This window comes from Chiloscyllium plagiosum, unplaced genomic scaffold (genome assembly GCF_037043375.1).
Source record: "Chiloscyllium plagiosum isolate Xiang-an unplaced genomic scaffold, Cpla_swu_hap1 HiC_scaffold_37, whole genome shotgun sequence".
Taxonomy (NCBI): domain Eukaryota; kingdom Metazoa; phylum Chordata; class Chondrichthyes; order Orectolobiformes; family Hemiscylliidae; genus Chiloscyllium; species Chiloscyllium plagiosum.
Window position 1 is genome coordinate 16,537,870 of NW_028270175.1, and position 26,550 is coordinate 16,564,419.

The 26,550-nt window shown below is 40.1% G+C and overlaps 1 protein-coding gene across 4 annotated transcripts in view; it reads right to left on the reverse strand.

The window, feature by feature from the left end:
• LOC122540113 (MORN repeat-containing protein 1-like) overlaps positions 1-26,550 on the reverse strand; it is a 202,549-nt gene that overhangs the window by 148,711 nt on the left and 27,288 nt on the right. For all 4 annotated transcript variants that reach the window (XM_087980384.1, XM_087980385.1, XM_087980386.1 and 1 more), the window contains exons 7-9: positions 10,661-10,757; positions 8,421-8,531; positions 3,314-3,434 (exon numbers count right to left, since the gene is read on the reverse strand). In XM_087980384.1, coding sequence (XP_087836510.1) covers positions 3,314-3,434; positions 8,421-8,531; positions 10,661-10,757 — 329 coding nt within the window. The remainder of the gene's footprint in view (positions 1-3,313; positions 3,435-8,420; positions 8,532-10,660; positions 10,758-26,550) is intronic.

Below are 26,550 nucleotides of genomic sequence, written 5' to 3' on the forward strand. Positions count from 1 at the left end.
TTTTGGAAAGACAAAACCAGGACAGGACTTATACAATCAATGGTAGGGCCCTGGGGAGTGTTGCCGAACAGAGAGGCTGAGGAGTGCAGGTACATAATTCCTTGAAAGGGTCCTTATAGGTAGATAAGGCGGTGAAGGCATTTAGCATGTTTGCCTTCATCGGTCAGAGCACTGGGTACAGGAGTTGTATAAGACATTGGTAAGGTCACATTTGGGGTAGAGCATACAAATCTGGTTGACCTGCTAGAAGAAGTAGGTTCTTAAACTGGAAAGGATGCAAAAAGGATTTACAAAGATGTTATCGAGGCTGGAGGGTTTGAGTTATATGGAAAGGCTGGATAGGTTGGGACGTTTTCCCCTGGAGCATAGGAGGTTAAAGGGTGATCTTATAGAGGTTTATAAAATCATGGAGGGGCATGGATAAGGCGAATTGGATAAGGCCAAGGTCTTTTCCCCAGTGTAGGGGAGTCTAAAACTAAAGGGCATAGGTTTAAGGTGAAAGGGGAAGAATTTAAAAGGGACCTGAGGGGAATCATTTTCATACAGTGTGTGGTGCAAATATGGAACAAGCTGCCAGAGGAAGTGGTAGAGGCAGGTAGAATGATTACATTTAAAAGACATTTGGATATGTCAATGGATAGAAAATGCTTAGAGGGATATGGGCGAAACACAGGCAAATGGAAGTAGTCCAGTGTAGGAAATCTGGTTGGCATAAACTAATTGGGATGAAGGGTATGTTTCCATCTGTATGAATCGAGAACCTGAATGTGGTGCGCAAAACGTTAATATGTCCTAACCGAGTATACTCACCACCAGTCTTAAATGCAACTCAGTCTCCACACACCCATTACTTATATACTTAACAATCGCTTTCAATCAGAACTCCTTCCTGACATTCATGTGCTCCATCTTACCATTATACACTTACGTGGCCGGAAGCCTCACAGCCATATCTCCAAGGCTGCACGCAGTCCGCTATTCAAACATGTCAGCCAAACTAATCAAACAGATTTCACAACACTCACTGACACACTTCTCTCTCTCACACATCACCAGGAAGTTCAAAATGATGCAATTGGAGCAACAACAGCTAATTCAAAGGGGGACATCCACACCTGCATCTTTTAACTCCCTTGGAGACAACAGTACTGGCCTTTGATGGGATGGTTAAGGAATTCCCTAATTCCTCTTCCTACGTCCCTCTTCCTCCTCATCCCATAATCTCTTCTCATTTACAAGCTGTAGATGATGTGAGCATCTATTATTTTGCTTCTTTTCCTCACTATATCCTTACCATTATGCCTTTCCCCTTTCAAATATCAGAAGTGCAACCTGACCAGACAGTGGAGCAACAGAAAAAAAGGCAATTTTGACAAAAATGTATTGTCATTCAACACTACAAGCAAGTTACCAGTTCAGTTATTCACACTGGGTGCAATTTGACATTTAGCATAGAGATTGGATCTGCAAGTGGTAAGACTCTTGGCACAAGGAACCTTTGGTCAGGGCAAGGACAGGAACAGCAGAGATATGAGAACATGAGAAAAAAAAGAGGAGGAATAGATTACGTGCCTGTTGAGACTGTTCCACCATTTAAAATAATCGAAGCTGATTCAACTCCACTTTCCTGACTGATCCCATGTCCCTTGATTCCTTGAGACACCAAAAATCCACAGCAGTTACGTGTACAGAATGATGGGGCATCCACAATGCACTGGGGCACAGAATTCCAAAGATTCACAAGTCTTTGAGAGAAGAAATTTCTCCCTAACTCAGTCCTAAGTGATTAGCCCTTTACAGTGAGATCATGTCCCTGTGTTTTCGATTCTCTCACCCGTAGAAACAACCGTCTCAGCAATCACCCTATCGGGGCTTTTCAGAATTCCGTAAGTTTCAGCATGCTAAAGGATGAGGTCACACAAGTTCTGGTGGACAGGATTCAGATGAGGGCATCAATAGGGCAGATTCACAGCTATGCACAATGAAATGCTTTGTGCACTGGTAGACCTGCCAGAAAGTCTGGATTCCATGCAAAGGAGCATAGCAAAGTCCGGCACCAATTTTGCACAGGATTCTGAACAGAGCTGGGAGCTTATTCGTTGCAGCTCAGAGGTGGTGGCCAACTTCACCAGCATATATGTAAATCAATTTGTGATGTAGGACAGGTGTCCCAGCCTTCAGTAGAATACAAACAGCTTACACCTGAGGTCCGAGTACAGCAGTGGAAGCTCAACAAATGTTAAGCAGGATCAGCTTGGATTCAACTCCCGGACTAGCTGAGGTTGCCATGAAGGACTGTTTTTCAACCTCTCCCCTTGCCTGAGGCATGGTACTCTCAGATTAAACCACCACCAGTCATTTCTCTCTACTGTGAGAGCAGCCCTATGGTCCACTAGGACCATGGCAACTTTAGCTTTTTACCATCAAGGAGGGCAGCAGATACACATGAACACCACCACCTGAAAATAGTATCACCATTCCTTAATGGCATTGCGGATCTACCTACAGCACATGGACTACAGCAATTGAGTAGGTAGCTCACACCACCTTTTCAAGGTAAGCTTAGAATTGTCCACACATATATAGTAACCTCACCTCCAGTCCCACCAGAATCTACACATGACATTCACCATTGCTGCGTTAGAGTTTTTGACACACAGTTTCAGAGTCTTGGTATGTGCTGCATTAACTAAGAAACCCTGCCTCAGAAACCCTGGACAAATGGAGGAAAGGAATCAGCCAAGGCTGCTGACCACTATCTGGTGCAGGATTCACAAACTGTGTGTCAAAAACTCTAACGCAGCAATGGTGAATGTCATGTGTAGATTCTGGTGGGACTGGAGGTGAGGTTACTATATATGTGTGGACAATTCTAAGCTTACCAGAATCTTCAGAATGATTATGGAAAGAATAATTTATCCCTGCTCAACAACTCTCATTGCCTCACAACATCACCCAGTCCTGTCCAACAGCTGTCCCCAGCTCCTGCTTAACAATTCTCTCCTAACATCTCCCATAACTCACACAGTACTCTGGGACTGTTACAATTTTTAAACATTAAAATGGGATCACACTGGAAAAATGTTTGAGAAGTACTGATCTAATGCACATGTATATATGTATGTGCTCATATGTGCATACTTTCAATAAAGCTTAAGAGGGAGGCATTAACAGGTGAACAACATGCCACATTTACTATTCAAGTTCACATATGATGAATAGCAACCTGAACTGTACTCCAAAATCAAACCAGAAGGGGAAATTAGGTACATTTTATCAGCATTTATATTATACCTTCATCTAGAACACTTACAATGGTGTTTCAAAAAGTGATTCTTCTAGATCCTCCTGCTCCAGGAAGGTATCACTGACATTTGGGGAGAGCTTAACATGTTTTACTCCTGCCAAGATCTGCAACACTCGCCCACTTTCAGCTAAAAGGAAACAGAAGCACATCATCATTAAAAGTACTGTCTTCCCCTTCAGTCCCTCTTCTATATATGAGCTAATGACTAACCAGAGAGGCCTCGGCTCACAGTTTATGACTTGTATTGCCCTGGCAACTTGACTTTAAGTGTTCATATAATTTTTGGCTGTTTAAATAGGACTGTTCTCTCATTGCCAGATAAAGTTTCAATGAGAAAACCAGGTTCTGTTTGTATCAGCAGCTTGAAATATAATGAGAATTAATGGGGAACATGGCTTTAAACCTGATACATTGCCCATAAGGCTCAATGCTGTGCACTAAGTGGCCCACAAAGACAAAGGTTTTGGACACTTCTGGTTTACATCTGAACTACATTATGGTCTCAGAGAGTATTGCATGGCCATTTAAAACTTAGAAAGGCAGCGTCTGCTTTCCAAGAGAGATCACATGAACAATAAGGCACTTTTTTCCCAATTTTTGAATTTAGAGAAACAAAAACAAATGATACTTTGTCAATCTCACATTTTGTTTAAAAACTCCTCACCATGGCAAAATGGCCTGTTGTTTTACTTGTTCCATCTTAATCTCATTCTTAATGTATCCTTTCTCAGCAGTTAAACACTAAGATGATCAATAAGATGAGGAGAAATTTCTTCATTCACAGTGTTGTGAATCCTTGAAATTCTCTTCTCTGATAAAAGTGATTTCTTTAATTTTTAATTCAATTTTCTTCCTCCCTTCACAATTCTAATTCTTGTTGGGATGCCATTGTTAGAGTGATTCCTGTGATTATGGAATTCTCTTATGAGATTCAATGGACAAGACCAATATTCCCCTGGAGTTTAGAAAAATGGGAAGTAATTTAATTGAAATATAACATTCTCTATGAGCTAAAATGGATAAATGCTTGGAGCATGTTTCCTCTGGCTGGGGAGTCTAGAGCTATGAGTGATCATCTCAGAATTAGGACTTGATCAATAAGATGAGGAGAAATTTCTTCATTCACAGTGTTGTGAATCCTTGAAATTCTCTTCTCCAGAGATCTAAGAATGCTCCATTATTGAGTATATTCATGAAAGGGATTGATAAATTTATGGATGCTAAGAATGGAGCTAAATAGATACTCACTATGATAATACTGAATTGTGGAAAATTCTTGAAAGGTTGTACAGTCTGCTCCATATGTTCAAATTTTCATCACAGTTTGTCAGTGGACTGCTGAGTTATGGGGTGGCATCACAGCTGAGTCTAATCCTGCCCTCAACCCAACATGCAAACACACATGTACTTCCCAGCAGGGGCTTAGAGTTGGAATTTTGACTGTGTTTTACCTCCCTAGACCAAGATTGCTGAGACCAGTTGCAGCAAACCCTTCCACTGCCCTTAGCTGATATCAGTTAATACAGCTGAAAAGAATTGAAAATACAAGGGTGATACATCTATTAACCTGACAACAAAAAGAAATCCACTATTTTTTGCATATATTTTTGTTGGCATAGCAACAAGAAAGCAATAAATTCTTTTGTGCAGCTGGGATATAACATCTGTGCACTAGCAAGATTCTAGTGGATTTTTCAGTTTGAAGCCATCAGTCGAGTGTTTCCAGGTATCTGTTGTCACAACAATAGTCTCGAGTTATGACTGCTATTATATGGGCAACAGATGGGTCGGTCACCTGACCGCAAGCAGATTAACCAGGCATTTTATAACTTCCACAGTGAATGCTATAACATCAGAGAGTTGTGCCTGCCAAAAGGAAACATGAGAGAATCTGGCTGCCTCGCTTCTTCCCAAAGATAGCTGTGAGGGGAATACAGCTCGACCACTTCCAAACATTTTGGCAATAGAAGATCACTGGAGGGAGATTTTACTGCACTATTGAGTAACTCTCCTGGTTATCTAACTGAATGCTACAAAAACATTCTGCCCAAGCTACCCAACCTGATTCAAAGCTGTTAGCACATATCATTGATGCTGGAATGATGCCCAGCACCTGGAGGCAGGCCATGTTATAGCTTAGGCATAGAGAAAAATCAAACAAGGATTTGTTAAATTCGATTATTCACCCCTAATTTTCTCCTCTCCTCCTGACGTTGCTGAGTCTGAATGGACTATTGCCTCATTGCCAACATCTGGTATCTAACCCTCATGGCCACCCCTTTAAGTGGGTCTCAATAGTGAGTCACCACAGACTAGCTGAACACAGATAAACTGAATTTTGTTCTCACTGAATGCCCACACAACACAGTTTCCAGCATTTGACAGCAATCAGGTATGACAAGCCTTGGTTGATTACTTTATCCTCTCCTTTCTGTTGTCTTGGGGACACTGATGCCAATTAACTGTTACCACTGCTGCCCTGACTACTGGGGCCAATTTTCATCTTCAGGGTGATGGCATTTCTAAATGATTTAGAACTGGTGTAAATCCCATCTGAGAGGTCAAAAGCTAATAACGCTCAATTCTCCAAAGTGCACTTATTTGCATAATTATTCATTACATAGTGCAGGCCGATGATGGGTCCAGACAAGACACTGGTATTAGAAGATGAAAACTGTAAGCAAGTTAAATTTAAAGGAATGGGAACAATTTAAACTTAAAACTAAAGCCAAATAAAGAGTATCATACATTCCTTTTGTTTAAAAAAAGTACAGCTTTGCCTGCTGTAGCCAATCAAGTCAATAGTGGAAACAGCACATGAACCACTTCCTCCTTTTCTCCATGCCTCAGGGAAAGCTTCTCATCATCCCATCCTAAATAGCTTAACCGAGTTCAGCATGTGGGAAATATCTTTGGAGGCACCACTCCCTAGCACAAATGTGTTTGCCCTAATCTGTGTGGCATAGGTCCACACTGGATAAAATAATGAGAGTAGTGAGAAGCAACAGTTTCTATTATTTCAGATTGGACAAGCAGAATTCCATGGTGAGCTCATTTCTATGGATCCTACTCTCTGTAAGCCCACGGAGAGATCTGTCTCTACAGGCACCACTTGCAAGCTCTAACTCTATAAAGTTGGACAAATGCCAGTCTAAAGTAAAGGCTGTTTCTGCAGGCATCATTTATTGTCTCATTTCTATGACAAAACTGAACATGCACCAATTTATAGCAGCCTGTCTCTGACAGTCCTGCATATGCTCCTTTTGCAATTTTAAAAATCTTTTCTTCAAATTACACTCCCTGTCTTCATGTTCTTCCAATATTTTGTATTTTGCATTTCCTTTTATTTTCCTCTTTTGGACTTCTTTCTGTTTTTATCTTTCTTTTAATCACCAAATTATTCTTTGTTTTACTGTCACACTTTCCTGAATCTTTCTTGTTCCTTTAATGAGCTTCTCTTTCTCCAAGCACTGAGTCTGCTTATTATTTTATTCTTCTATTTTGGCTTTCTGTTTCTTGGACCTCACAAAATGGCAACTGCAGACCAAATTCGTCAGCTCTAAATTGTTGGCTTTGAGTCAGTGCATTGATATAATTCTTGTGTCTTACCAGTTTCATTGGTTCAAACTGCCAAATGCAAAAAAAATCTTATTTGCTCATTCAATTTTCTTCCCTTTCCTTTCTGACATATACTATCTTACCCAGGCAACTACTTTCCTAGTTAGACTCTTAACATTAATTGCTGACACCATTCTAGCATGGGGGGAACATCATATCTGGACTGGATCTTATCCTCATCTGATACTCAAACACACATGCTTTCCAACTTGAGTTGCCGGCTCTCAGTCTAGATCATATGTTTGGGTTTGTATTGCTCAGTTTCATGCCAGATAGTGTGCCAACTGTGGAAGAAACCATGTCTATTTACTCTGAATTAGTGTGAGAGTCAGGGTATTAGTCGGCCCAGTTTAACAGTTAATAGAAAATGGGCATGATCAATCTCCGTGTATTCACAAATTGAACACCACTCTGCATATTGCAAATCAGCTACTGGGCAAAATAATACAAAGTCAGATTGGCATCAAGTCCTTACAGTGCTTTCAAATTTGTGAGCATTTGTAGGAAATATTTCCATTGCTTGACAGTTTGTTCCTTCCAAAAGTTAGCCTTTTTGTTGCCAGCCAGCCAGCTTGTCAGCTAGGGTTTGCTTTGGATCAGTTTTGCTAGCGGGAAACCAGCATTGCAACTGACAGGTCCTAGCCATTAGCAAGCATTTGCTGTCTATGAAATAAATTAAATTGGAGTGTTGCTCTTTCAGGTACCCTTTGCACATTTAAAAGATGTGAAATTGGGTCATCTGCTGCAGGCTGTCGTGTATGACATCTACTGATGTACATTCCAGGATAATGAAAAAATGTGACTAGTTCTAAAATTTCCAGAAAAATATTCCTGTGGTGTTTTAAATATTTTTCTGCATGTTATTAAAGGCTGAACAAGGCTGTGGAAACACATTGCATCATTGGTACTAAACCAAATATTAATACCTGTTTGGGGGAGGGGGGGGGGGGTGATATTGTTAATTTGTGCTGAGAGATTTTGTTTTCGCTAGACAACATTGCACCTTATTCCAAGTCATGTCTAGCCAGAGTTATATCATGTCCTCTATCATCAAGGTGCTCAATTTGCCAGAGTTTTATTTCTCACCCAAGTGGTAATTCTTCATATGCAAACTCAGGTAATTAGTGCTTCCAGTCAATAAAACTGGGAAGCGGGGTGGGTGGGGGATGGTGATGCCACAGCTGTATTGATTTGGTGGGATGACATGGAGAAGATGCATCAGACTCAAGCCTTTTGCTGGTTCTTGCCCAACATTCAAACATATGCCCTTTCCCACTGGGCCAAATGCAACAGTGCTGCTGTTACTCAACTGGAATTAACGAACTGTGTACATTGTCCACATGACAATGTCAAGAAGAGCTTTCAAGCCTGAATGATTTATTTAGTGTCAGACAGTGCATATGTCTGCTAAACTACTAGAGTAGCATTAAGTCTCAAGTGATGTTTGCCTCTGGTTTCTAGGAGCTCTATAATTATGATAATGGAAGACCCTTACCTTTCACTATCTCGCCTTTGTTGTTTTGGAGCTGAACTTCAACAGAGAAAGGACAGCCCTCCACCACCTCCCGTATTTCTTCACCAAGGATCACCAGCTTACTGGCTTCAGCTATCCCAAAAGCAGACAGATTACATTATTTAAAAAATATTGTTAGTCATACACTATAAGTTAAATAACACTAGTAACAGGGACCCCAGCCTTAGACTAATGAATTAATTCTGTGAAGAATGGAATGTTACTTTACTTTGTGAATTCTCCTTTAAAATGGAAAAGGTTATGAAGGCAAATGGGTAGCAAAGAGCTAAGGACAGAGTTGAAGGATGTGGGAGCATTAATGTCCTCAGTGCAAAACCATAATCTATTACTACAGAGCCGCATTCAACAAAACAAAATGTACACTGAACTGTAGTCAGAGAAAAAAAGTGTACAAGCCAAAGTTATATTCAAACAGACCACACCTTGAGTACTGTAGATGCTCTGGTCACTGAGACTCAAGGGAGGTATATAAAGAACCACCACCAGAGATGAACTACAACAATACAACACAAAAATGCTTCATCTTATGACTTAATTCATTACAAATAAAAATCTTTCCCAGCCAACTGTTTCAACCCCATTTTTATTCTTTTCAGTGCCACATTCTTTCCTATTTCCCTTAAAGGCAGCGACTTTTACTGGAGTACATGTCAATAGGCACCTGGATAATAATCTTAATTTATGTATAACAGTTAATGGTACGAATTGGGGAAATTATTCCATCAGGAAATGAATCTCAGGCAATTTTGACTGATTTTTCACCCATTGTCTACACACCGATACTTCCAGCTGGCTTTGGATTTGGGAACACTGCCTGATACAAACAATGTAACCAGAGTCATCCTCAACAGTGTTCATAAACACCTTGTTCTGTGATTATATCCCTAATTTCTAGACTCCCCAGACTAAAGAAACAAACTGTTAGTATGTACTGTCAACTCTTTGTGAGAATTTTATACATTTCAATGAGATCATATTATAAAGTGGAGAGAGTATAGACCTATTCTATTCAATCTTTCCTCATCTAAGGCATCAATCGCATGATCTTTTGTTGCAAACCCTCCAAGGTAAGTATGCTCTTCCTTAGGAAAGTAAACCAAACTTGCAGTTTTCCAGGTATTGTCTGAACGAAGTCGATGTAATTGCAGGAGGTCTGATAACTGTTAAGGTCCAACCTTTTCACACTAACCGTTAAAATAACACTTGCCTTCATGGACCGCATGTCATAGCTGCAAACTAACTATCTTCAGACCCAATACCATCACTGTGAATCAATTTAGATACTGATGATAGCTTCCTTGTGCACATCCGCTGGCCCAGGACAGTAATAAACCGATTATGATCCTGGACTAGCAAACCAGAAGTCATGAATTCAAATCTTCAATTCAATAAATCTGGGTATTTTGTTCCTAATATCAGAGAATGGATCTGTCACCCCATACTATAGTTCCTGTCCTGCATCACGTGGTTCACTCTTTGAAATGCCTTGTCAAGCCAAATATGGTCAATAATCGTAGAATCATAGAAGCTTTACAGCATGGAAGCAAGCCTTTCTGCCCATTGACTCCACACCAACCCAACACCACCACCCCCACCCCCCTCCTCCAACCCTACCCCTATAACCCTGCATATCCCTGGACACTGTGCGCAATTTAGCATGGTCAATCAATCTAACCTGCAAATCTTTGGACTGTGGGAGGAAACCAGAGTACCCAGAGGAAACCCAAGCAGACATGAAGAGAATGTGCAAACTCCACACAGACAGTCACCAGTGACTGGAATTGAACCTGTGTCCCTGGCACTGTGAGGCAGCAGCGTTAATCACTGAGCCACTGTGCTGCCCAGTAGTCTGAACAGTATTATCCATGCTCTTGACAAACATAGTAAAGACAATGGCTATCAAGAGGAAATATACCTAATAAAAAAAATCTTTCCAACAAAATATCAAATGTTTGGGATGCTTACAAAATAGCTTTTGTGCTAAAGTATAAAATAAAGGAAACAGGACCACTTGATGACAAGCAGTGACTATTCAAATATCCATTAAAAACACATAATTGTATGCCCTCTAAATTTTCATCAGATCATAACCTCTTAGTACCCTACATCACTAAAACAACACGAACTACATAATTGTTAATCAATGACTGTGTTATCAGTGTGACAAGTGCAATTGGTATTGCAGTCTGAAGGGTACGCACCGGCGGGACGGCCATTGATCCATATTCCATCATAAATGACTCCACTACAATGAATCATGGAGCCTTGTCCATTAAACAGGTCATTTCTCCACTGTCCCTGAAATGAAAGGAAAACATTTCAACCACTGTTGTGAAGTCGGTTAGAAACCACCCTCTCTCTTTACCAAAACCAATACTTTACACGGAAGCAAATTTTCCGCAGGACCTTATCACCTCTAATGAATGATATCCTCCATACAAACGTGCCCCACAGAACCACATCCCCCCCTATATCCCCACAATAAAACAATATTCGCCACATTATTGTGACCCAGCCACAATGTTAGCACAAAATAATATTTTGCACTACAAACCCATTACAGAAGCATATCCTCCAAAGAATCATATGCCCCCCCCCCCCCCCCCACCCACTATAATACCAAAGCTCCCCCATTATAGAACATATGGCCATTATAAAACTATACATCCCCTATGGTACCATATATCCACATTGTTGCAGCAGGGTAAAGGGAGCATGCCACTGCACCTGGCAGCGCTATGTATAGTCTGGGAGCTTTTGTTGTTGGCACTGATGCAATGCAAAGCAATTCCAGGTCCTCACCTTGGTGAATACAAAATTCAGCTGCTATACACAAACTTATAAATTGTAGCAAGCATAAAGAGCAATCAGAAGATCTGTGAAAATTCCTCCCAATTGCAAATAAGCAGAGTAGGCATTCAACAGATCAAACTATCACCCAAACTCTTCTCAAGGGTATTGGCTCATCTTAACATAGACCATCAGCCTTCTCTATCATCTGGTTTAAGCTGGCCATTCTTCACGTGAGAACCTAGGCAGACAGTTTTGGCGGGGATTATTCAATTGTGGAGCATTTCAATGCCAGATTGTTAGATTAGTGCCAACTTTTCTGAAGTGATTCTTTAAGTACACATAGGTATACCTATGGGCGGCACGGTGGCACAGTGGTTAGCACTGCTGCCTCACAGCGCCAAAGACCCAGGTTCAATTCCCGCCTCAGGCAACTGACTGTGTAGAGTTTGCACATTCTCCCCGTGTCTGCGTGGGTTTCCTCCGGGTGCTCCGGTTTCCTCCCACAATCCAAAAATGTGCAGGTTAGGTGAATTGGCCATGCTAAATTGCCCGTCATGTTAGGTGAAGGGGTAAATGTAGGGGAATGGGTCTGGGTGGGTTGCGCTTCGGCGGGTCGGTGTGGACTTGTTGGGCCAAAGGGCCTGTTTCCACTGTAAGTAATTTAATCTAAGCTAAAAGGTAACATGACTGTCCTCACAGCATGCACTATCTGTAATGCTGAGACTCCAGGATAGACACAAAGTCACTGGATCAAAATAGCCTCTTCAATCTTATACTCTCTTTTTTAATCTTTCAATAGGCTGCTTACAAAAAATGAATGCACCTCATTTGTCATGCATCACTCTACCTTGGATCGCTGGTTGGCATGCATTGGATCTGATGGCCAGAGATGAAAGAGTAGCACTGGAACATATTATGCTACTTTGCACAACAAAAATTTTGATGGTTTCCAAATAAACTTTGGTAATAAATGGTATGCAGTCAGCAGCTGTTTGTGCATCTTTTAACCCATGTAGGATGTTTGTGTACAGTCATTACAGTTGACCTGTAAGTAACATGTTTGATTCCTGGAGGTATTCCGGAGAAAGGGTCCAGGCAAATACAAGGAGTGTTTTTCTTCAAAGACATTGGAATGCATGGGGAGCACATTCCTATCAACTTATTTCCCTAAAATTTCATAGGTGAAAGGAACTCTAAGAATCCCCACCTGTTCAGTGTAGTAAACAGCCATAACTGACTGAGCAGGTGTGGAGAGCAAGGTCTCCTCTGGGAAAAAACGGCAGAATACAAGCAGCCAACAAATTCTCCATGTTCCAAACATTTGGAGCAATCATTGTAAAATCTCTGCTTAGAATCTTAACCAAAAGCTGACAGATGACAAGTACTCTTACAAAACAATCTAAGACATAGAAGCAGTAGGACACCATACAGCACATGAAGTCTGCTCCTTTGTTCACTCAGATCATAGCTGATTCTCAACCTCAAATTTACTTTCTTCACTAATCCCCAAATTTCTTCCCTTTGTGCCCATAAATCATTCAGTTTCAGTTTTATATAAACCTAACGGTTGAGTACCCCTGCCATCTGGGGTGGATAATTCGGAAGATTCACAAGCCTGAGTGAAGAAATGTCTCCTCACTTCTGTCCAAAATGCTTATTCCCCAGTTCTGACACTATATATCTAATTTCTGGACTCCCCAGCTCAAGGAAACAACCTGTCAGTATATACTGTCAAATCTTTGTGAGAATTTTATACATTTTAATGAGATCATGTTTTATGCTTATACAGAGAATATAGATCTATTCTATTCAATCTTCCCTTGTCCAAGGCATCAATCTAGTGTATCTTTGTTGCAACCCCTCCAAAGTAAGTATATTCTTCCTTAGGAAAGTAAACCAAACTTGCAGTTTACCAGGTATTGTCTGAACAAAGCCTATGTAATTGCACAATCACCTGATGAAGGAGCATCGCTCCGAAAGCTAGTGTGCTTCCAATTAAACCTGTTGGACTATAACCTGGTGTTGTGTGATTTTTAACTATGTAATTGCAGTAAGTCTTATAATTGTTGTACTCCAACTTTCTTGCAATAAAGGCAAACATAACATTTGCCTTCCTAACTGCATGTCATACCCACAGGATAATTTTCTTTGGGTCCAATACCAACAATTTTTAGTCTCTCATCTTTTAGAAATATTGTGGTTTTACTATTGTTCCAATAAAAGTAGATAATCTCCCATTTACCCAAATTACAGTCCATCTCCCAGCTTTTCATAACTCACTTCACATGTTCAAATTCCTTCGCAATCTCTTTCTGTTCTCCATAAGGTTTACTTTCCCACTTAGCTTTGAATTATTAACAAATCCTGAAACATTACACTCTGTTCCCTCATGAAAATAATTGATATAGATTGTTAATGCTTGTGCTCAAAGCATTGGCCCACATGGTACCTACCAGTTATAACCTGCCAGCTGAAGATTTGCTTATTCCTACTGACTGTTTTGTATCCATTAATCAATCCTTAATCCAAGTAAATTAATTACCACCAAAAAAGGGCTGTACTTGCTAGGTTTCTGGCCCTAACCCATACTATTGATTCTATGGACAGCCCCTCTCCATTTTGTCACTCATCAGAATATAGTACATTTACATCTCTGTCCCTCACAAGGATACACAATCCCTCTGTAACTTATAGGACATTCAGTGCCTTTAGAATTCTGTCCCTCAAGGCCATTCAGTCCCTCTGGAAATGTCCCTCACAAGGTCATTCAGTACCTGCACACTTCTGCAAAGTTCCTCTACATTTACACCCCTCACATGGCCATACAGTCCCTCTGGAACTCTGTCCCTCACAAGGAGATTCAGTACCTATACACATCGACAAATTTCCTCTATACTTATGTCCCTCACAAGACTGTAAAGTTCATTACAACCTTCAACTCTGACAAGTACTTACACGATATCTCTAACACTTCGGTCTCTCACAAGAACATACAATAACTTTACACCTCTGTTCCTCACAGGAACGCACGCACAGTCTCTCTACACCTATCCCTTCTTTGAATAGGCATTTCTTTATACCTCTCTCCCTCATGAGGAAATGCAATTGCAACTTGAGAGGAATGTATTACTTGGTTTGAGGACTAATTATCAGCTTTGGACTAGAAAGGAGGTATAATCACAGAATCACAAAATTGTACGGTGCAGGTGGTCATTTGGCCCACTGAGCCTACACCGGCTCTTCATATGTCCATCGTTATCTAGCACCAATCACCTGCTTTTTCCCTTGCACACTATTTCTAACCAAACAAACATTGAATGCCTTCTTGACTGCCTCAACTGAAACTGCCTCCAGTGCATTTCTAGGCAGTGCATTCCATACCCTAATTATTACTTATTTGAAAAAGGTTTTGTTACCATCACTCTTGCTTCTCTTTCACATAAGTTTACATCTATGCTCTCTCATTCCTGTTCTTTTTACAAACGGAAACATCTTCTCCTTAACCGCTCTATCCAGATCACTCGTGATTTTGAAAACCACCATCAAATCTCTTCTCAGCCTTCTTCTCTCGAAGAAGAGCAGTCCCAACTTCTTAAATCTATCCTCATGACTGAAGTTTCTCTTTCTTGGAATCATTCTTATGAATTGCTTCTATACTCTCTCCAATTTATTCACATACTTCCTGCAATGTGGCACCTACAACTGTACACAATTCTTCAACTGAAGTCTAAGAAGTGACTTCTACAAGTTCACTATCAACTCCTTGCTCTTGTATACTATGCCCAGATTAATAAATCCAAGAATGCTTTATTAACTGCTCTCTCCATCTGTCCTGCCATCATCAGTGCACATATATACAGGTCCCGCTGCTCCTGCACTTTAGAATTGTACCACTATTTTATATTGCCTACCAGAGTTCATCACCTCACACTTCTCTGCACCAAACTTTGTCTGCCATCTATCTCCCCACCTATTTATCGATGTCCTTTTGGAGTTCATACTGTCCTATTCACAGCTTGGTTTCTGCAAGTTTTATGTCATTTGCAAACTTTGATATTGTCCCTTGCACACCAACATCCAGATCATTTATATATATCATGAAAAGCAAGGGTCCAGATGCCCATCCATGAGGAACTCCACCTCAAACCTTCCTCCAGCCCCCAAAAAAGCATTTTTATCCAGCTAATTTTGCATACACCTTGCTACTGTCCCTTTTATACCATGACCTATACTTTTCCTCACAAGTCTGTTGTGTAGCACTGTAGCAAACACCTTCTGGAAATATAAGTATAGCCCATCAACAGCATTATTCTGTTACCTCTTCAAAAAAATCTCCAGCAACTTAGTTTCTCCTTTAGAAATCCATGATGGCTTTTCCTAATCAACCTATTCTTTTTCATGACTACTAATTTTATCCCAAATAATTGTTCCTAGAAGCTTCCCCACTACCAAAATTAAACTGCCTGGTCTGTAATTGCTGGTATTATCCTTACAACCTTTCACAAACAAGGCCATAAGTTGTGCAATTCTCCATTCCCAGGAGTTGAGGGAAGACTGAAACATTACAGTCAGTCATCCAGGAAACTCTGGATTTGTTTGTTCTTTCCCATTCAAAGGAATATGTCTTGACTGTTCATTGAAGGTAGCCCATTGTTCAGTTACTGTTTTTCCTGCCAATCTCTTGCCCCAGTCAATCCAGCCCAGCTCTGTTCTTCCTTCACTGAAGTTAGCTCTCCGCAAATTGATTTTTCTTACTCTGGATTATTGCATGTCATTCTCCATCACTACCCTGAATCTTATTATGTAATAATCACTGTCTCATAAATATCCTCCAATATAGACCACCTCATTTTCAAGGATCAGGTCCAACAGTACATAGTTTCTTGTACTGTTAATATACTGCAGTAAAAAGCTCTCCTGAACACAATCTAGGAACACTTGCTGCTCAATGCCTCCTAATCTACCTGTATCCCAGTCCATATTTTGGTAATTGAAATTCTGCCATTCTCTATAATTTCTATTAAATAACAAATAAGCCAACACTTGAGACTTGCTGGTAATATTCTTTTCATTGTTAGAAATTGACATTGATCCAAATGCTGTGGTCCACTGTTCAACAGTAAAACTCAAGTGTCGTACTCATGCATTTCCTCCCTTTTTTTAACTAACTGGCATATAACTTCACAAGCAAGGCTTCTCCTTCATGCCCAAATGGTCATTCTTAATCAGTGAGAATCAAGAGTTTCTTCAACCTAATGGGGCCAGGATAGAAACCTGAGCCTATTCTCTCAAATGAGTGATTTAGCTCACTGGGTAGTCATCAGGAGCAGGAAGTCAGGTTAATTTTCCGTTCCTTAGCCCAGGGATACTAACAGCTTCTATTAGCCTTTCACCATTCTGGTTGGGAGATAGACTGGGTATCAAAACTTTCTGGTGTATACCGTTAGTGACTCAATGCACTTGGAAATGTTACCACTAACAGCAGCTGCATTTAAATGTTTTCTCCATTCTCAACCTTTTGTATATATTAAAAATACCCTTGCGTCTAATGAACAGGACAAAGAGGAAAGCAAATTAAATCCCTGGAATATTTTCAATAAAATTCATGCATGAAAAAAAAGGCCAAAGGGAATAATAGAGGAATTCACTCCAGGATTTTAGAAGAATGAAGAAGTGAGGAAAATGTTTTTCTGTCCCAAACAGATGTTATTAGAACATAGAATACTTCACCTCAAGAGAGGTGTTGAGGTACAGGCCGTTACATTATTTAAAGGAAAACTGGACAGACGTAAAAATATAGAAGATCAAAAGATAATGGATAGGGAACTTCAACTAAAGCTGTCTACTTCAATTCAAGTGTTAGTACTGATACCAGCACAATACAATGAAAGTCCTTTTCTATGATTTGATCATGGTTCAAGTTTGAATACTAGTGCTTTTACCTGCTTAGGGATCATTTAAATCATACAAGTCAAGAGTATTAATAATAAATCTACATTTATTAAGCTTGTATATATTAAATTTTAGCCAAAAAGAGTTACAATTTGGGAAGGTAGTGTATGGAAATGCGATATATTTCCACTTAAATAGAGTCAATAATGAGAATTTCCAGGTTGAACAAAGCACAGGTAATACTGTTCCTAATAACACTGCCTTAATTATCTAATCTCAGTTTTAGGAGAGAATACCTGACTTAATTGGTGTAAATTTCCAGGCTTTTTAAAAAATATCTTCGTATGCATGGAATTATCAAAAAGAACTCATTTGGCTAACCAATTGTTTCACCCTGAATTCCACAGGTTGCACATCCCATTAATATGACCCTTCATGATATGATGTTAATATGCTGTGCCATCAGCTTTTTTATTAATCCATGGGATGTGGGCATCGTTGGGGAGGAGAGTATTTATTGCCCATCCCTGAAGAGACAACATTGCTATGAGCCTGGAGTCACATGTAGGTCAAACTAGGTAAGGGCAGCTGTTTCCTTCCTCAAAGATAGTGAATCAGATGGATTTTCCTGACAATTGACAATGGTTTCATAGTCATCTGCCATGGTGGGATTTGAACCCAGATCCCCAGAACATTACCTCGGTCTCTCGTCGAGCAATAATACAAATGGACCATTATTTCCCCAAGGAATAATGCTTTGGGAAAAATGAGTTTAGAAAGCGATTTTCTTCTATTCCCTCACTTAGGTATGGAATAAATAGTCTATTTAAACATTCATGTTCTCCACTTTGTGTCACACCACTTATTTCTTCATTTAATTGACCCTCTGCAAATGTCAGCTTTGACAGACCATTTGATTGTGAGGACCCCACAGCTAAATATGATCCAGTCCTCTCCTGGCAATCATACATCCTCATTTCCAGCAGGGAGGTGAGGACCAGGAACAACTTTATATCGGATTATATACATAGATTCTATAGAACAGGTCATTCAACTCATTGATCCTAGGTTAATGTTTTCACACCAACCACATTCCACTCTACAATTGTTTGCTAACTAACTGCATTATTCAGTATCCTTTCTGTGCTCATTTTAAGTCACTGTCCATCTGAATCTAGTTTAGAGTAATCTGCTGATGTATCCAGCTGACCGATAGAATGGATGTCTTTTCTGTCTTCCAGTAGTAAGATTCTTTATTGAAATTAGTTTCAGCTTATGAACAAACAGACTGCTCATAATTTCTGGTAATAAACAGACAACCTCCCTTAGGGAGCCTTCAAATGATGACAAGGCCTAGAGGAAGGAAATGTCAAGCTGCGTTGCTCTTGGAAGATTGGGATCCACAAATGTGTTTGAGGTAGAGTAGGCCTGGCTTCTTCCTAACCCAGAAATATTCAGGCCAGCTTCAGTTCTGCCTGACTGAGTCAGCTGACAATGAACAGAGATTTAGGCAATAAGCATCTTCATCAAAATTTTGACAGAAAGCATGTGCTTTGATACAGCATTTAATCACATTTTTAGGATATGCCAAAACGTTGCACACCCAATGATTTAAATAAAATGTGACCAACTGAGCCAAATATTATACCTCACTGAAAACTGAAAATAGTACTCCACTATTTCCAGAGTCATCACAAAAGTTAAACATAGTTTAGAAAATCATAAAGTTCCCCAATTTACTTGATTTTCAGACAGGTTAATGGAAAACACAGACCAGGATTTTGTACTTATCAAGAATAGCTATTCATAACAAGTAAGTATACTCTTGCTACATGTAAATAATTATGAACCTTTGGCATAACCTTACAAGTCAAAACTCTAATTCTCTTATAACCTCCCTCTTACACACAAGCACATGTAAACAAGTACAGGTGTTATGGAAGAAGGGAAAAATTGGAAAGCAGTTCAGTGGTGTCAATTCACGGGATTTGCTGAGATGTTTCTTGTGCTGATCAGAATGCTGCTTCTCAGTTTTCCTTCTCCAGATTCTTTTACTGGTTTACAAGAGGCACAGGTTGACTGGCTCACACTAATAAAAAGTCTCCGACTTATTAAAAGTCATAGCTTATAGAAACTATTAAAGAAAGAATAAACCAGTTTTCTTCAGGTTTAAAGTCATTTTATTGCAGAGAACAGACACAGCTCTTGAGTTGGTGGAAATCTGATAGCTTCGCCCTATCTTATTCACAGCTCAAAGCTGTTCAGCTACCTGAGATCCAATCACATAGTTGTTGTTTGCCTTTGATAACTGGTCAGTATTCCACAGAACAATCAGCTCCTGGTTGCCAACTGAATCTCCATTTGTACACAGCCTTAGCTTCAGTTTGTCTGCATCTTCTTCCACTACTCCTTGAACTAGCAGCTGTCTAAGCACTTCGTACAATGATGTCAGATAACTTGCTTTCAAAAACATGAAATAACCCCTCAACAATCCTGGTCTTACTAGTGTTTTCCTTATTTCAGTCCACAATCAAAAAGACAGAAAAAAAATTGTATGTGTAAAAACTATCATTCCCAACTTGTCTATTCTAAGGCTGTTGATTTCAGAAGCGCTAGAATAGCCACACTGCAGTGTGATGATGGGGGCTGTCTGGTACAGTATGGGATGGGGGAAAAGAGTGTTGGTAGCGAGGGAAAAATTAAACAATTAATTATTGGCTTGTGACCTATTTTAAAAATATTGAAATCATGATCCAAGTTCTATCTCCCCCATCCGCAACACTGGCATGTTAGAAATGACTGCAGTATTTTCACAAAAGAGACAGGAGATTTAAACCCAAATCCCACCATGCTGACCTTTAGAGGCAAATATGAAGGAAGCAAAATTAGTCAAAACCTGAAGGCCAACACTCAGCATAAATTTGCATTACATTCACATATTGGTCATAGTGCAGCAGAGTTTCAAAATGATTAAGTGTTGTTTGTACTAGTCTTCAGCAACCAACGCGTAGAGAGGTATTTGCTGCAAATCCAAACATTCGTTCTCATAGGCGGATAGTAATTCCCCACACAAAACTCCACAGTCCCAGCCGTTAATACTCAAAAATGATTCATTACCTAGGCACTGGATTATTACAGAATTGTTTTGCTAAGTGCTTTGCAAAGAAAATTCCAAAATCCCACTGTCAGCACTACAGACAAGCAAATCATCTTAAAGTGCAAGGAGCTTTAAAATAAAGACTGATTTAGAATTTTGTGGTTCTTTGCTTGTTTGGATCTATTTCTGCTGATTTTGTGTGAATTTTCTTTTGTTTGATAATGCTGAATGACAAAATTTGAGGGGTTACTGCATGTTGCAATGCAAAAGAGCTGAAAGTCACCGACACATGCTAAATGACAGCCACTGAAGCATATAAGGTCTAATTAACTTTGTCCCACTTATGCTAGTTTAGTTCTCTTGCAGTGCTGGGCTCAGTAACACTTCCAAGTTTGTTACCTAGTGCACTCAGCCATGCACACAACTTTGTTAGTGCCACTATTCATTGTCTACCCCTTGTTGCAATAATATTTTTATAGTGCACCATTGATGTATTTCACCACTGTCAGTGGTTAGACAGCAACTAATGATTTCTGGGATGTTAGACAACAAGCATAAGCATCAGGCTCTATTACTGTGCTATCCCTTTATGAGGATTCAAGCCTTAAAAAGTTACATGCCCTAGACAAGTCTGATGTATGGTTGACTTACAATTCTATTTATTATCAGTATTGTTTGTTTATCCCACTGTAGAATCCATATTTTTTCTTCAGTTACGACAAAACTAATAATACAATGTATTGAAAATAATGTTACAAAACTACTGTGCTTTCATGTAGCACCTTAAATGCAGTAAAACATGCGTTGGCATTTCATACAAGATAGGTCAGCAGCCCTGGTTAGCGAAACCTTTCACCTTTGAGTTTCATAATTTGGCCACTTCTGAGAAACACTCAGCTCTTTCATGTCTTTATTCACATAGCTTTTCAGGTTTTAGACCTTTTAAGTCACCTCATCAAATACTCCAAGAGCTCCTATCTCCTTTCGGCCAAATTTTTAAAAATGAATTTACACAAAAATTCACTGTTCCTTCTTTCTTTTTACAACTATGCACTGAATGCTTACATTCTCCAGCTCCTGTTTAAATCTTTTATTCATACTTTCCGTGTGGCTTCTGTCCTAACTTCTGTCCTGTTGGTACTGCTTCCAGGTATACAGTTGCCAGATCACATGGACTAGTATTTAGGTAGCACTGCTGCCTCACAACGCCATGGACCTGGGTTCGATTCCAGCCTCGGGTAACCGATGGTGTGGAGTTTGCACATTCTCTCCGTGTCTGTGCGGGTTTCCTCAGGGTGCTCTGGTTTCGTTCAACAATCCAGAGATGTGCAGGTTAGGTGGATGGCCCATAGTGTCGGGTGCATTAGACAGAGGTAATGGGTCTGGCTGGGTTACTCTTCTGAGGGTCGATGTGGACTTGTTGGGCCAAATGGCCTGTTTCCACACTGTAGGGAATCTAATCTAAAAATATTGCAACTGATCAATTCAGAAGATCCAAATGGTTTTCAAACATTCTTTGAAAATAAAAACACAGATTCGACAAATTTAGAATAGCTACACATTTTCCTTATAGTACTGCTCTTGGTCAAAGATCATCACAGATCTGAAGCCTGGATAAAAAGGAAACTTTATTGTAGTAAAGTTTTCTTTACAACAATGTTCAAATTGCAACAATTTCTTAACATCATAAACACTTTTAAACTAATGTATTTCATGTCATACTGGTAACAACAATATACACTGTCTTATAAAGTAAGTTTGAAAATTGAACAAGGTAGCCATAGGTTCATTTCCAACTTTTCTTGGAACACCTAGGTTGTGGCTTTTATATACTAGCACCTTGGGTTTGCACTGGTCATGTTGCCTTTTTTAAAATATAAATCTGTATTAGACTTTGTATAGTCAGGATTAACACTAATGAGGAATCCAAAGGTTCTATAATCTGTTGGGTCTGGTTAACTTTGTCAAGATCAACATTGTTGACTGCAGGCAAATGATATGGTTTCAGGGTACAGGTGGCTATGAATTGGAATCCATGGAGAAATCCCATTATGTTACTTCTTATTTGCTTGATTCAACAATTTAATTTGTTTCTCCTTAAAGCTAGACATTAAAGTATCCAGCATTTTACTTTTCAAAACAGATCTGAAACTTCTGGTCAGTTTTTAAACTCTCGATATCCATTTTTTTTCATATTGCCGTGTTTTTAACGTACAAGTCTTTAATAAACATTCCAGCCGTCCAAATATCTGAACAGTCCTTCCCAACAATTGAATTCATATCATCAAATTTAAATTCAGGATCATTCTTAGCTTTAAGTTCCTTGCCATGATTTAACCATTTCATTTTATTTCCCAGGACACACAGGTTTAACACTGACTCTTTTCATACAAACAACTTATTCCCCTGTCAAGTCAAATCTTCCTTAGCTGCTTTAAAAGACTGTTTGAGTTTTTGATGTTTAGAAAAGCAAGTGTCATTTAAAATAAGCACCAGAAAATTTGTGCATATCTGAAGTCCTAACATACCCTCTCAGAAGGCACTGCTCCATGGGACACGGAGGACTGCAGATGCTGGAGAGTCAGTCGATAAAGTTACGGTGCTGGAAAAGGCACAGCATCTCAGACAGCATCTAAGGAACAAGACAGCCAACGTTTTGGGCATAACCCCCTCATCAGAACTGTGTCACTAGGACAGGACAAGAGTCCTGATGAAAGGTTATGCTCAAAATATCGACTCTCTTGCTCCCATATGCTGCCTGACCTGCTGTGCCTTTTCCAGTGCCACACTTCATAGGCACTGCTCCCTGTCAGCAATGGGGAGAAAGTGAGGACTGCAGATGCTGGAGATCAGAGCTGAAAATGTGTTGCTGGAAAAGCGCAGCAGGTCAGGCAGCATCCAAAGAACAGGAGAATCAACGTTTCGGGTATGTCCCTTCTACTCAAATTGTTACACCTTACTAACTTTGAGATTCCTCACAAACCTAAAATAATGTCATAGAGACATAAAGCACAGAAGCAGAGCCTTAGGTCCAACTCGTCCATGTTGACTAGATATCCTAAATAAATCCAGTCCCATTTGCCAGCATTTGGCCTATATCCCTCTAAACCCTTCCTATTCGTACACCCATCCAGATGCCTTTTAAATGTTGTAATTGTACCAGTCTCCACCACTTCTTCTGGCAGATCATTCCATATATGCACCACCCTCTGCATGAAAAAGTTGCCTCTTAGGTCCTTGCTAAATCTTTCCCATCTCACCTTAAATCTGTGCCCTTTAGTTTTAGATTCCCCCAACCTGAGGAAAAAACTTTGTCTATTTAGCATATGCATACTCCTCATGACCTTATAAACTTCTTTAAGGTCACCCTTCAGCTTCTGATGCTCCAGGGAAAATAGCCCCAGTCTATTTTCCCCCTAAGCTCAACCTTGGCAACACCCTTGTAAATCTTTTCCAAATCCTTTCAAGTTTTACAATAGCCTTCATACAGCAGGGAGACCAGAATTGCACGCATTATTCCAAAACTGGCCTAACCAATGTCCTGTACAGCCACAGCATGACTTCCCAACTCCTATACTTAATGCAGTGACCAGTATTGGAAAGCATACCAAATGCCTTCCTCACTAGCTTATCTACCTGTGACTCCACTTTCTAGGAATTATGAACCTGCATTCCAAGGTCTCTTTGTTCAGCAACACTCCCCAGGATCTTACTGTTAACTGTATAAGTCCTACCCTGATTTGCCTTTTCAAAATGCAGCACCTCACATTTACCTAAATTAGACTCCATCTGCCACTCCTCAGCCTACCTGATCAAGATTCTGTTGTACTCCGAGCTAACCTTCTTTGCCAATCACTAAACCTCCAATTTTGGTGTCATCTGCAAATTTACTAACCATACCTCCTATGTTCAAATCCAAATCATTTATATAAATAATGAAAAGCAGTGGATTCAGCATCAATCCCTGTGGCACATTCCTGGTCAAAGGCCTCCAGTCTGAAAAACAACCCTGCACCACTGCCCTCTGTCTTCTACCTTTGAGCCAGTTCTGTATCCAAATAGCTAATTCTCCCTGTATTCCATGTGATCTAACCTTGCTAACCAGTTTACCGGGGGAACCTTGTCGAATGCCTTACTGAAGTCCATATAGATCACATCCACCACTCTACCCTAATCAATCTTCAACGTTACTTCTTCAAAAACAACTTCAAAAAATTAAGTTAGTGATTCATGGTTTCCCACACACAAAGTCACGTTGACCATTCATAATCAGTCCTTGACTTTTCAAATAAATGTAAATCCTTTCTCCCAGGATTCCCTCCAACTTGCTAACCTCTAATGTCAGGCTCACCAGTCTATAGTCCCCCAACTTTTCCTTTACACCTTTCTTAAACAGTGTCACCACGTTAGTCAACCTCCAGTCTTCCAGCACCACACCTGTGGCTATTGGTCACACAAGTATCTCAGCAAGGGGCCCAGCAATCACTTCCTTAGCTTCCCATAGAGTTCCAGGGTACATCTGATCAAGTCCTTTATGCATTTTAAGACGTCCAGCAACAACTCCTCTGTAATATGGGCATTTTTCAAGATGTCCCCATTTGTTTCCCCATGTTCTATATCTTCCATATTCTTCTCCACAGTAAACACTGATGCAAAATATTTGTTTAATATCTCCCCCATCTCATGCAGTTCCACACACAGGCAGCCTTACTGATCTTTAAGGGGCACTATTTTCTCTCTCTAGTTACCCTTTTGACCTTAATGTATTTGTAGAATCCCTTTGGATTCTCTTTAACCTGATTTGTCAAAGTTATCTCTTGTCTCCTTTTTGGCCTCCTGATTTCCCTCTTAAGTATACTCCTACTGCTTTTATACTCTTCTAGGGACTCACTCTATTTCTGCTGTCTATACCTGACATACGCTTCCTTCTTTCTCTTGACCAAATCCTCAATTTTTTTAGTCATCCAGCATTCCCTACACCTACCAGCCTTGACCTTCACCCTAACAGGAACATACAGTCACTGCACTCTCGTTATCTCATTTCTGAAGGCTTCCATTGTCCAGCCATCCATTTACCTGCAAATCTCTGCGTCCAATCAACTTTTGAAAGTTTTTGCCTCATACTGTCAAGATTGGCCTTCCTCCAATTTAAAAATTGAGTTCTCGATCTGGTCTATCTTTTTCCATCACTATTTTAAAACTAATAGAATTATGGTCACTGGCCCCAAAGTACTCCCCCACTGACACCTCAGTCACCTGCCCTGCCTTATTTTCCCCAAGAGTAGATCAGGTTTAGCACTGTTCTAGTAGGCACATCCATATACTGAATTAGAAAATTTTCTTGTACACACTTTCATCTCCAACCAAGCTCTCAACACTATGGCAGTCCCAGTCCATGTTGGAAAGTTAACACCCCTACCATAACTATCCTATTGTTCTCATAGATAATGGAGGTCTCCTTACAAATTTGTTTCTCGATTTCCACTTACTGTTAGGGGGTCTATTGTACAATCCCAATAAGGTGTTCATCCCTTTCTTATTTCTCAGTTTGACTCAAATAACTTCCCTGGACATATTCCCAGGAATATCCTTCCTAAGTATAGGTGTAATGTTATTCTTAATCAAATTTTCCATTCCTCTTCCTCTCCTGCACCCCCTGCCTTTCTATCCTTCCTATAGCATCTGTAATCCCCAGGACCTGTACCCTAGAACTCTGTGGGAAGCTAAGGAAGTGATTGCTGAGTCTCTTGCTGAGATATTTGTATCATCGATAGTCACAGTGAGGTGCCGGAAGACTGGAGGTTGGCTAACGTGGTGCCACTATTTAAGAAAGGTGGTAAGGACAAGCCAGGGAATTATAGAGCGGTGAGCTTGACTTCGGTGGTGGGCACATTGTTGGAGGGAATCCTGAGGGACAGGATGTACATGTATTTCAAAAAGCAAGGACCAACTAGGGATAGTAAATATGGCTTTGTGCATGGGAAATCATGTCTCACAAACTTGATTGAGTTTTTTTGAGGAAGTAACAAAGAGGATTGATGAGGGCAGAGCAGGAGATGTGATCTATGTGGACTTCAGTGGGCATTTGGCAAGGTTTCCCATGGAACACTGGTTAGCAAGGTTGGCCATTTGGATACAGAAGAGGTGGTGGAGGGTTGTTTTTCAGACTGGAGGCCTATGACCACTGGAGTGCCACAACGATCGGTGCTGGGTCCATTACTTTTCGTCATTTATATAAATGATTTGGATGTGAGCATAAGAGGTTTAGTTAGTAAGTTTGCAGATGACACCAAATTGAAGGCGGAGTGG